The sequence below is a fragment of the Nelumbo lutea genome, chromosome 7, assembly GCF_056320005.1.
Source record: "Nelumbo lutea isolate HS-2025 chromosome 7, American lotus-T2T, whole genome shotgun sequence".
In the NCBI taxonomy this organism is placed as follows: domain Eukaryota; kingdom Viridiplantae; phylum Streptophyta; class Magnoliopsida; order Proteales; family Nelumbonaceae; genus Nelumbo; species Nelumbo lutea.
This window is the reverse complement of record NC_142690.1, coordinates 21,220,255-21,233,140: the sequence shown is the minus strand read 5'-3', so window position 1 is coordinate 21,233,140 and position 12,886 is coordinate 21,220,255. Positions and strand designations below refer to the sequence as shown.

General features: G+C 35.2%; 1 protein-coding gene across 3 annotated transcripts in view; it reads right to left on the bottom strand.

Moving 5' to 3' along the window:
- Positions 1-12,886, bottom strand: part of LOC148845573 (ARM repeat superfamily protein) — a 100,013-nt gene that overhangs the window by 27,895 nt on the left and 59,232 nt on the right. For 2 of the 3 annotated variants that reach the window (XM_088954833.1, XM_088954834.1), the window contains 15 exons: positions 9,267-9,353; positions 9,013-9,165; positions 8,822-8,917; positions 8,545-8,604; positions 8,329-8,450; positions 8,154-8,241; positions 7,019-7,123; positions 6,844-6,945; positions 6,715-6,767; positions 6,544-6,607; positions 6,289-6,423; positions 5,771-5,883; positions 5,580-5,673; positions 2,791-3,010; positions 1,628-1,758 (listed from right to left, as the gene is read on the bottom strand). In XM_088954833.1, coding sequence (XP_088810959.1) covers positions 1,628-1,758; positions 2,791-3,010; positions 5,580-5,673; positions 5,771-5,883; positions 6,289-6,423; positions 6,544-6,607; positions 6,715-6,767; positions 6,844-6,945; positions 7,019-7,123; positions 8,154-8,241; positions 8,329-8,450; positions 8,545-8,604; positions 8,822-8,917; positions 9,013-9,165; positions 9,267-9,353 — 1,623 coding nt within the window. Of the gene's footprint in view, positions 1-1,627; positions 1,759-2,790; positions 3,011-5,579; positions 5,674-5,770; positions 5,884-6,288; positions 6,424-6,543; positions 6,608-6,714; positions 6,768-6,843; positions 6,949-7,018; positions 7,124-8,153; positions 8,242-8,328; positions 8,451-8,544; positions 8,605-8,821; positions 8,918-9,012; positions 9,166-9,266; positions 9,354-12,886 lie in introns of all 3 variants that reach the window. The other variant, XM_088954832.1, reaches the window with a different exon arrangement.

Genomic DNA, 12,886 nt, shown 5'->3' with positions numbered 1-12,886 from the left:
TTCTCTAGGCCAGTTGGATTTGGAGATCCAGTTAAGGATGAGATAATGGTTCTCTTACAAGGACTAAAACTAGCAAAACAGCTAGGAGTTAGAGAGCTCGAGTAGGAGACTCCTTATTGGGCTATTTCTTGGATGAAACAAATCAAGTCAGCCCCTTGAAAATATAGATTTTCCTTTAGGGAAATTTACTTCCTCACAAAAAGTTGCAACACTATCTTTGGATGGGTAAAAAGAACAACAAATGATCTGGCAGATGTCCTAGCAAAACAGGGAGTCAACAGACCCACTTTATTTTGGGCAATATTGTAATCTTTGATAGTAAAAGGGGGGGATGGCACAGCTAGGGTGACCAACCTGTTTTCTGTTGTGCTTTGGGATACCATGTAGCAAGCCATGAAACCTTTTTCAATCATTAATAAACTCATTTTTCTGATAAAAAAAAAAAAAAAGCTATAGCAAGAAGCCTAAACACACCAGATATGGATGTTGGAAGTTGCATTCTAACCTAAAACTTGAATGATTTAAGATTGGAAAAGAGGGGTAATGCTAACGCCGCTAGGATTCAAGCATCCTCTTCCACATCTGCTAGTAATTCTGACGTAACAGAGAAACTTAGAAATCTTGTTGTTTCACTTGAGTGTAATGGAGGCAAAGGCCAGAAGTATGGGCTTTAATACAATTGTTGACAAGGAAGTGGAGGTTGGCAGGCTTTTGGGTTTTGCTTTTGTGGGCGGAGAAGCTTTTATCAGAAGAGCCCTTGAAGGGTTCAAGAAGATAGTTTGAATAAAAAAACATTAGGGGAAGGGGTGAGGCTTGGCATGAAAAAGGATGGGAAGAAGATTTTGATGGGCAGGCTTAACTTCAGATTTAAGGGAGTTTGGAGTCGACGTAGAGGGAAGGTGGCTTTGCTATTCCAAGTGTCCAGAGTTCAGGGAGAGTTTTGAGAGTTTAGTTGAGTTTCAAATATCTCTTTTCTTTTGATTAGTCCTGTGGTTTGATGTTGGAGGTGTTGCCTTGACACTGCTTGAGGATGTATTCAACTTTTCTTTTATTTTTAACAATTTTTTTCTTTTATTATCACAATAAAATCAAGTAGTGGATCCATGAAAGCAATAAGCATTAACTGTCAGAGAATAGGGCACCATGTTCCACTGTTGGATATCCATGTATTAGGAGTGATCATGGGCTGGTCCTGGTACCTCGTATAGGGGGCATCATGAAAGACAGGGCCTGCCCAAGATTACATGCAGGCCTTGTGCCAGGTTTAGCAAGAAAATCAAGGCCTAGGTCTGGAAATTTGTGTGTCAGACGGGCCAGGATGAAAATTAGGATCCCTATTATATATAATTATTGCATATAATATATGCTAGTACTAAACAGTTTATGAACTTACTACTACTACATGTCTACATGATATATGGTAGTATCAAGTAACTGATTATTTCTCCTGGATAAATTGCTTCAAACATACTATAAAACAACAAGAGTTTTTTCTCTGCAAACATCACTTTCTTGAATATCTTCATAGATTATTGAGTTATTGCACATTTCTATAAACAAATCAAAATTCCCCTACTGTAATATGAACAGTCATATGCCCAATTCTGTTTCAGTGGCAAAATCATACCTTCCGATATGCCAATATGTCAGATAAAGGAATTGAAAGCATCATTTTTAGAGCAATATCAAGTGCATCAGCAAGTGCTCTATCTCCATATAATTCAAAGACACCAAAATTGACATAGTTTCCAGCAAGTGCTGTTACATATTAAGAATTCATATTAGAAAAGCTCCCAATATATCATAAGAAAACATGCATGTCCTCAATAAGAATACAAGCAGTGACTTTGTATAAGCATCAACAATAAGAGGAAAAGTAATAACACCAACACAAACAGCGGAATCTGCTTTTTACGTTGCTGACCATATTTTGAGTTTTCCATTTACCACCCTTTTTATTAGACTAGAGGTCAACACCCTGATGAAAATAATGGCCTTTCAATAGGACTGAGCAGTCATCACATTGTATGCAAGCTATATTTTGTACATCACATCAAAATGTTCATGGAAATGGTGAAGTAGTGTATAAAACTGCATAATGCATAACAAGTAGGTGTATTATAAACATTCTTTTCAGATTACAGTCTGCTGAAGTGATTGTAAACTTGAAAAAAACGAAAGGAAATTCCTAAAGTTTTGAGAAGAGATTAGATCCAAATGCCCAGTAGAGGAAGACTGAAAGAATGCATTTGATGGATTGGTTTCTCAAAGATTTTTTAGGATTCTCTTATGATCTCGAAACCAGTGAAAGGAAATTCTCTTTAACTCTTCTTTTAATGCATAGCCAAGTATATGTAATTATACATGATTCTTAGTTTCTTACTCATTATCCATGCACTGTAAGCATGATCTTGCTCCCTTTTAACAACAATAGTAATGTAAATTATGTCATCTATCCAGAAAATGATGCATGATTCTTAGTTTCTTACTCATTATCCATGTACTGGGCTGAGCATCTGTTACAAGAATATTTTATATTCTAAGACATAATACATGTATAAAATATATGTTTAGTAAATTCCTTATAGTCTAGTATCTTGGATTCCTCAGTGTCTTGATTATTTCTTACAGTACACTGCGAATTAGAAGATTGAATAACTAATTTGCCAGAAAACAAAAACTTATAACCTGATTTCAAAAGCAACTAAACAACTAACAGAATTCCAGCTTATTCACTGATGAGACACCCACTCAAATTTCTAAAAACAAATAATCTAGTTTCTGCATTACCTCTTGAAAGGATAGTTAAACATATCCAAATTCCCTTGTACTTAAAGGCATAAACATCAGCAGCATTTGGAAGAGACAAAATTCTTGATCCATAAGCAACAATTAACTTGCTGACTTCACGGAAAAGAAGTATTCCATTAGGAGATGATGAGTCAAAAGTTAGACGTTGGGCCTTGTTTAGCACAAATTCTGCCATAAACTTTAACAATGGGGTTGTAACCTGCACCATTGGGCCACATTAAGATATGAACCTATACTTTATATTTCCTAATTTACCCTAATGAATGCAGAAGAATATTTTAAATCACCTAAAATGAACAAGAAAAGAAACTCTAAGAAAATTTCTAAGTATGAAAAAGAATAAAAAAGTGATTATCTTAAACTATAACTACAGAAGAAGGATTTAATAACAAGTGCAAGTCCACAGGCAAAATAATAAGGAAGATTGAAAGTTTCACATGCATGAATGATTCTATTATTAAATTTTCATTTTAGATATGTTTTGCATATTATATTTATGTGTTTTAATTTGATATAATAGGTTTTGTAAACATTTAATTTAAATTTTAAGTTTATATTTTTAATTAATATTATGTTTTTTATTTTCTTTTGAAAAAATTGGCCTTTTTTAATTGCACTTTTTGCCTCGCTCTGAAAAGTCATGTGCCTTGCCTTGCACCTTGCACCTTGGAAGCAAAATGCCCATTGTGCTTTTTTTGCACGTCATGCTTTCAAAACACTGCTTTTGTCACTTATTTTCTTGATGTGTATAAATTTCGGGACCACTGCTTGTTGTAACCTCAGCAACTACTTCTATAAAGGCCTTGTTCATAAATCTTATATTACAAAACTCTGAAATCCATGCATTGGGCATAAAGTGCCAGACAAGTGAAATACCAGAATCCAGAGAAAAGCAATTTGTCTAATGTAAACATAAATAAACAAATTGTCACTCCACGTGCTCTTGAACCAATGTGGAGGTGGTTTAGCTGATTTTTGCAAATTCATTTAGTGAAGAAGTAAAGTGTGATCTGGCATGGCATTGACTAGAGAATCTAGTGAAAGGTCTGGAAAGTAATCCCAATTCAAAAAGTATTAAGAATCTGCCCATTTTTACAAATTGGTTCTTCCAACCAAATGAAGTGAGCCTTCTAGAGGGGATAAAAGGGTGGGATAAACAAGGATCTTGTGTAATGCTCTATGTATATTTTTATGTAATTACAAGCTTAGTTTATCTATATATGTATATTGTTACATGTTTTATACCATTAATAGCCTACAAACTTCTAAATAACCTTTTATTGTTTCTTGTACACTAGTAATGCTCTATTCTGTGGTGACCATGAAACCAAGTTTTGAAATGTCAATGCAGGTGGAAATGTCAGTCATCCAAATATAAGAAACATATTGGAAATGTTGGAAATATCGTATGGAAATGTCGTGAAAATTATAGATATGGTGGAAACATTGTAAAATGTGCAAAATATAATGGTATTTTATGAAATGATAAAAGAAGCATAGGGACACCTTTTTAAATTATTATCTTATTCTAAATCATTAAACAAAGCTAAGAAACTATGGTTATAGACAAAAGAATATGTTCTAAAGTTGCCCTATAAACCTTAAGATTCAGAGCTTCATAATAGAATGAGTTAAAGCAAAAAATAAACTCGTAGGAAATGTAAATGGTTGTAATATATTAACCAAATAATCTATTACACAAAAAAAAATCTAATATTTAATTTCACATTTGAAATGAATATTGAGTTAGCTCAAAGTGGTAATCATATAAGTTAAGTGGACAATAACTTGCTACTTCACATACCTACAATATTGTCACCAACTTATGTTATAATACTATCTCTTGTACTCCACATAGTATTGGTAGTGTTCAATGTGGAATATGTAAATTCCAGTAAAATTTCATGTTGCTACCCATGGAAGCGGAAATGAAAGTATGTCGTGGAAACCATCTCTTGTACTCCACATAGTGTTGGTAGTGTTCATTGAGGAAATGTTGATTCCAGTAAAATTTCTTGTCGCTGCCCATGGAAATGGAAATATGTCGCGGAAATGTTAGGGAAATTAGGGACATTTTAAACCATGCATGAAACTTGAATCTTTGATTTTTTCTGTCTTAATGCCTTCATGGATTTTGTGCATCTTCAAGGCAATTGGATTATTAGACTTTAATTATGGAGGTTCATGTTATTTTGATTGATTGAGATTCAATATTTGCATATTAGTATATGTCAAATTTTTGTATTAATTTTTTTTCTTCAAAAATTGTGCCTAGCTTTATTCAATCAAACACCTCAACATTTGCTTCAGAAAATCAGAAGCCCTTATGTTTTTTGTTGCACCTCTCACTTCTAGAATATTGTCTTTCTCCTCTCCCTCCAAGTTCCTTTCACTCTAACCAGCTTGCCAACAAGAAAAAGTAAGGGTAAAAACAAAGCAAACAATGCCAAAATACAACTCATGCACTGTTTTCCCTAGACACCAGACAGTACCAAGCTTGCTTTAAGTCATTATCCCATATAACCCAACAATTCTCAACCTTTTATTCATTTAAAGTTTCAGGAAAACTTTTAACATTCACCTAGAAAAATGAGATGCATAGCAACTATAAAGTCAACTTTTGGGGACAACATCTTAAATAAGGCAAATTCACTGAAACCTAAGTTTCCTTGATAACAAAACAACCAATTAATTGAGTCTTGCATAGTCAAAAAAATTAGTCCATCTTGAATACTGAAAATAGTAGGAAAACAACAAATTTCCCCTACCTCTGGTGTATCTGTCCAATGTGAAATGCCTTTTAAAAGAAGAGGCATGTGCGCAGGATAAAGCCAATCAAATAAGAGTCCATAGGTTCTGCGGCTGAAAATTGTAAAGGAATAAATAATAAGAAAGCATGAAGAAGTTAACATATTCCTCACACCCAGAATTGAGTTTCAGAAATAGCGTGAAAGTAAACCTATTTGTGGCCATTGCAATTCCTCTGAGATCCCGCATCAACCCAATCAATGCATACTTTACAGTATCAGTTCGAAACATGGTATCAGGTGTTGATTCCAGACTGATGAAAACCTAAAGCAGAACAAAACTTCAAGGTTAGAAATCACATTGAGAAAAAAAAAGGCCAGTCCATATCTAAGCTCGTGATTCATATAACACCAGAAACTAGAAAAAGGAATATATTTATTGATGCACGAAACAACCAAGTGTAGGTAGTGAAAAGTAGTACAAAACACCAGATAGGTAACATGAGCTAATATGGGGGAAAAAACCTATGGTTTTCAGTGGAGTTTAGGCTATGAAAAAGAGAGATCTTGTAGCAATTGTGCAATAAATAGTTAGAGAGTTAGAAGACAACCAAATTTACAACTACCATTATTACTATGGTCTTTTCTTGTTTCTTTACAATTTTCTTTTCCAGAGGGGAGAGGGGACAGAGCAGGACTGGTCCTAAATTAAAAAGCCTCAACTCTGTACCTGCAAGAGAGGATCCATTGAAGATTTAAATTTGACAGGGCTATCTTCCATGAAGATCAACCATCCAATGGTGTAATAGAAGGTTGTTCTGCTACGAGAGCATCTATATTCTTCTAAAAAAGGGAAGTGTTCCCTCTGAAAATACAAAGCCCAAATATTAGTTGCTACATCAATCTTGCATGCGAATTGGAGACCAATCATATGCACATAAATGGAACAAAACAAATATGGTAAACATATTGGAACTCATATTACAGTGTGATGCCCAATTATGAATTTAATAGTATCCAACTTCAGAAGCAACTTTCCAGTCATATATCTGCAAAAGTACAATATCAATATTCCCAAAGAATTACTATCAGAACAATATAGCAAAATATTTTAAAGACGATAACAATGTCTAGTTTTCCTAGTCAGAGAACAAACCCAGACGCCAGCTCCAAGAACAGACTTAAGGTGTGATCAATAACCTCCTCACTCTGCATGTAGGACATGATATTGCATGAACCAGCATCCTAAAGTAGTGAATTAGCAAGAAACAAAAACTGAACACACCTCTGTGTAACACTTGAGATTTGTGGCAATTTTTCCAACAATGACATTCAATAACAAAAGATGATCATGGATTCCAAGAAGCTCAGACAAGCGGGCATATAACTGCTGCAAGAAAGATAGATAGCATCAAGGATTATGTAAACAAATTACTTGATGAAGAGGGAAGTTCACCTACCTTAGAAGAATGCATTGCCTGATCACCAACATAAGACTTTCGAAAATGCTGAAAGAAAGTAAGAATCGCACGATCAAGTCTTTGCTTGCTTAACTCCCCATATCTCTGCCAAGTTCCAAATGAAGAGAATCATAAACTTCAGAGCACTTCCCACAATACAGATAGAAATTATTAAGCAGAAAGATGTTGAGATTGCTTAGACGGGTATTTTTGAAACTTTTTCTCTTCCTTGTACTATTTTTGTAGTTGGCCCCCCAAGTAGGGGCTTCCTTGTAATTATTATATTCAAAGTATAAAGTTTTTTTGAGGGTGTGAACAGTAACTAGAACACACCTCTCGACACATCTCCTCTTCTTCTTCTTCTTCTTCTTCTTCTTCTCTCCTCTTGCTTCCTCTCTTCTCTAAACCCTAGTTTCATCTTTTGTTTGTTAACTAAAGACAAGAGCTTCCTTAGTTTCAAGAGAACTTTTCTCCTTCTATATTTTGCGATACTACCACAGTTCTTAACAACAAAATAGCAAGTCAACAGGAGATTGATTTTTCTAGTGTCTACTCTTTAATAATAAGGACATGCATGACCTATCTTATCAAAGTATAGTCCAGTTAATGTTTTGATTAATGACTAGTCAACTGACTAATTAGGCGAGGGCTATACCAACTGCATTATTCACTTACCTGCTGATAACCAGGAAATAGTAAGAGTATTTTTTTGCAAGTAAATGAGGGTAGAAGGGGAAGGAGTACGCCAAAATGGACATTGATAGAAGTAGTAAGAAATGATTTAAGGGCCAAAAAATTTACAATGGTTATTGGCATTAAACAGAACGGAATGGTGATATATAAGGATTGGATGATGATGATGACATTTTGGCAGGGTTAGACACAGTTGTATATCTTACCAGCCATCTGACTCAAAATAATTTAGTATCAGTAGTGGTAAATAGTGGTAATAATAACAATTGAAATTGATTAAAAAAATTTTACTTTCCTTCATCCAAATCACTTCACTTTACTCTCTTTTCACATTTCCAGTTAAATCTATCTTGATCATTATCAATACATTGGCAAAAATTCAAATAAAAATAAGGAAAAATGCATTTGCACAAGCCAATGTTACATATTCAGATTGACATACCTGAATGTGTAATCCACTATCACTGATATTTATTAACTGGAGTACACGGGCCGCAAGTTCCGCGTCAATTATTTCTTGTGATTCCGTACTGCAAGTGAAGAAAAATTAAATAATTTGAGAGTAAAAAGCCAATTGAAAACTTTCAAATTATTCACAGTAAAACACATTTACTAACCTACATCCAATGGACTGTTTGATTTTAAGAATGGCAGCAATAATATGAACTATCCATGCAAGTTTTGCTTCAACCACAGAAAGTTCACCGTTATCTCCACTTGCTGGTAGCCTTGCTCTTTCCTATAATTCAAATAAAGAGAATTAGTCTAAACTATATCATTACAAAAGAGAAATCACTGATATCTCAACCAATGAAGACTGTTAGGCAACATACTGTATAAGTCTGCAGAATCGGCTCCATAACCTTTATTATATAGAGACTACTACTTTCATACTGCAACTCAAGAAAGAAAAGAATATTAAGCACCAGAGCGAATTTGGTAAATTAATGCTACAAAAAGATAATAATCACGAGACAATTAACTATTAAAGATTCATGCCAGGAACTCAAACTTTTGGGAATTGGACAGAGTTATTTTCCTGGAGTGCATAGCCTAAACTGTCTTCAGACTGCCAAGGCCATAAAACAAGCCAAAACTGAGGACCTCTACCTGGAATCTGCAAAGGTAAGGAAAGCACTCTAGCTGATCCTGGAGAAGTTCAACATTGTCCAATGGGTTCTCAGAGATGTCATCTGGAAATCCAGCCTGCAATGGAGATAATCACAGAATGAGGTATATGGTTTCAAATGTCACCAAGCAAAACCGAGATGTGAGATCAAAATTGGAGGGATATCAGCAACCTGTACAGAATCAAATCGTGAAGTGATAAAACCTTCGGTTATCTTAGGAACAAATTCATCCAGCATACTTGGTGTGTCACCCTTGAGGTAGGGAACAGATGTCACCAATCTGGACCACAGTCCTAAAAGGTAGTAAACACTGCTGCTGGCCCACTGTAAAGGAAATGTAGAAAATAGCTGTCAATTTGTGGTTATGAATAATGGTTATACAGTCATATATTTATACATCAGAAAAAAGAAATAAGGAGGCTAACCTGCCAGGACTGAAGAGATTTCAATGTAAATTCAGCCACTAGACGTATCCAATCACTATAACCTTCCACCTTCACAAGCTCAGACAACTATGACACAAACCGCAATTACAATACAATAAGCACCCATATGCTCAAGTCCATGCAAGTCATGATTAATTTCAATATTCTAGAAATACTTCATAGTTCATATGAAAAACTCCAACTTGCAGTTTCAAGTAAACATATTCCTGAATCCTGAACCACATAATGTACATGAAAACCAGAATAATAAAAAACACAATCTGAATTGCTTCACTCCTAGTTTTGGTTTCAAGACCAGGGCAGAAATTTGCCTCATCACCTTAAGGCATTTAAAATACTAGCAACCAAAGACCCTCAATTTTCACAAAAACTGGACAATATTTGTTTGTTGAATCAACCAACCTCTCATGCATTCATTTATCTCTTAGGGTCTCTCAATCTATAGCACTCAACTTATGTGTATGACTAATTCAAATATTTCATATGCAGTTTAGTGTGGTCAGCCATTTACTGTATTTGGTATGATGAAACTGAAATGTGCATAAGATCTATGGGGGCACCCAAACATGAGGGCACTCAGAGATGATTTGACTCAAAATGGCAAAGATAGCTATAACAAGAAAATTCCAAGTTTTGATTGAACTTGAGGGAAAACAACCTAGAAAAGTTTTAGTTCATTAGCGGTGTTATCAAACTTTGGCTTCAATATTAACTCCAGTCCATGTGGAAGTGGAATTAATTCGTACAAACAAACTTACAGTTTATGATTCAATTTGCAATTTGAATCATGAATTTGGCTTTGATTTAAATCCTATGTCTAAACCCCTTTCCGCAAAAACCTTACAATTACTATTGGAATACTATCATTCAAGTTGTAAGTTTTACAACACACACATTCATTCCATTTGAACCAATTCAATTGGAACCTAGTTCTCTACTTTGTCATTATTCAAGGTTTTTTGGTAATAAATAGAAAAAGAAATTTTACTAGAAGAATATGAAAAATAGTACAAGAAGGGATAGGGGAGTTCAAATTTGGATATGTAACCAAAAACCAAACCGAAACAAACCAAATATGCCAGTTCGGTTCAGTTAGCTTGGATATTGGTTCAGTTCAGTTTAAGATTTTTCAAAATTTTGGTTTTTGGTTATGGTTCGTTTTGGCTGAAATTTTCAACCGAACGGAACTGAAAACCAAACTGTTAAATTATTAATATAATAAATAATAATATATAGCATTTTGTTTATAAATATTGATATTTATATCTCCCCTAAATACCCCCAACTCAATTCTAATTTTTAAATCCCAATGACCCATTTGACCTGCCCTTTCGAATTCCATTGATTCAACTCCAATTTCCAAAGTCCAAGAGGCAAGGACTCCAAGTCCATACCATAACCAAACACTTGAACCATTAAGCAAAAAAAATACTATTATAGAGACAGTGGAGAGTGTTGCTGACACCATTGACAACCGTTGTGACTTGTTAGTGTCAGAGTTAGATCAAGAGACAGAAAAAAAAGGACATAGCAAATGTTGGGTGTGTCAAAAGTAACAATTGACACCCGGGAAATAGAATTTACATTACATAGTGAAAGGACCATTATGTCCCCAAACTACAAATAGTGGCAAAAGAATAAGAAAGAAGAATCTAATGTACAAAGTATGAAAAGACAAAATAACCCTCTATCCTTCCTTGTCTCTATACTCCCCATCAAATTTATATCAACAACTAGAAAGGAAGATGTCACAAATAAAATGACAATCAATTTCTATGTGCTTTGTGCACTAATGAAACACAGGACTGGATGCAATCTTGATAGCACCGAGATTGTCTGCAAAGAAGGGAATTGAAGATGAAGACTCATGTAGAAGACCATGTAGAAGAGCCCTGAGCCAGATAATCTCACTATATACCAAGGACACAGCCCTGTACTCAACTTCTGTAGATGATTTGGATACTATAGATTGCTTTCTGCATTTCCAGGAGATAAGAGAGTCACCCAAAAAAAAAAAAAACAACACTAACCTATAGTAGATCTCTGAGTATCTAGGCAACTTGCAAATCTACATCAACATAGGTAGTAAGGCTAAGAGAGGATGATGAAGAGACGAATAAGCCATGAGATAAAGTACCTTGCACATATCTGATAATCTGGTAAACTATAAATAAATGTGGCTATCATGGAGATGACACAAACCGGTACAATCTGGACTACATAAGATATATCTGGCCAAGTCATAGTATGATAAACCAAACTACCTACCAACTGGCAATAGAGAGTAGAATCTTCAACAGGGAGATCATCATCCTTACTAAGTTTCAAATTAAACTACAAGGGAGTGTCAACTAACTAGGAACCGATGAGATTAGTCATCCATGCAAGATTGGCTGCAAACTTGAGCTATTTGACAAAGTAACCATGAGAATTATGACCGACTTCAAATCCCAAAAAACAAGTCAAGGGGCCCAAGTCCTTCATCTTGAAGGATTCACTTAGAAGATTCATCAAATTAACAATCCCTTCTACATCATTCCATGGGATGACAATGTCATCAACATAGAAAAGTATAGTCACTCCCTAATCCCGATGCAAGGTAAAGAGAGAGTAATCAAAGGAGCTCCGTATAAAGCCAACATCTGTGGTAATAGAGTGGAATCTCTCAAACTAGGCTTTAGGTGCTTGTTTAAGGCCATACAAGGATTTCTTGATGCGACAAACAAGGTGAGGATCACTACAATATCCAGGAGGAGGCTTCATAAACACAACCTCCTTCAATTCTCCATGGAGAAAAGCATTCTTCACATCCATTTGATGGATCTCCCATTGTCTAGCAATAGGGATGGCTAGGAGTAGTCAAATAGCAGTCGTCTTTGCCACTAGAGCAAAAGTCTCACCATGGTCTATCCCGTACCCTTGCCTGTAGCCTTGAGCAACAAGACGAACCTTGTATCTATCTAGAATTCTATCAGACTTCAATTTCATTGAATAAACCCACCAACTACCAATAATAGATGCCTCAGCAGGAGCCTTAACAAGTTCCTAGGTATCATTTTCAAGAAGAGCTTGAAGCTCAAAGTCCATGGCATCTTCCAATAAAGAATGGCTATAGCCTGTTGGTAAGACTTGGGGATATTTGTGGTGGACAACACAACAAAGAAAGAACTATGTTCTAGAGAAAAACCATAGCAAACAGGAGGTCGAGAAATCCCAGAAGAACATAGGAGCAGTGGATGAAATGGTTTCAGATGTAGGAATAGAGGAACTTACAAGGATGAATGGTGTAAGTGGACCATTAGCTGGCCATAGAGTTTGTTGCTTTTGGAAGTATGTCTAAAATTGCTACAAAAGTGATGTAAGAGCTTCTATAGAGTTTATAGAGTCAAAATTGTTCAATAACGAAGTAGGAGCAAGTAACTTATTGATCATAGTTTTCAAGGCGCCAAGGCGAGGCTAAGCAACCAAGGGGTGCCCGGGCACCCAGGCGCCTAGGCGATGAAATAAAAAAATAGTAAGCCTACGTGTTTCTACCCTTCATGAGCTAGTTGGTTTTATACATTAACCTACAAACCTCTAAACTAAATTTTCTACTTATG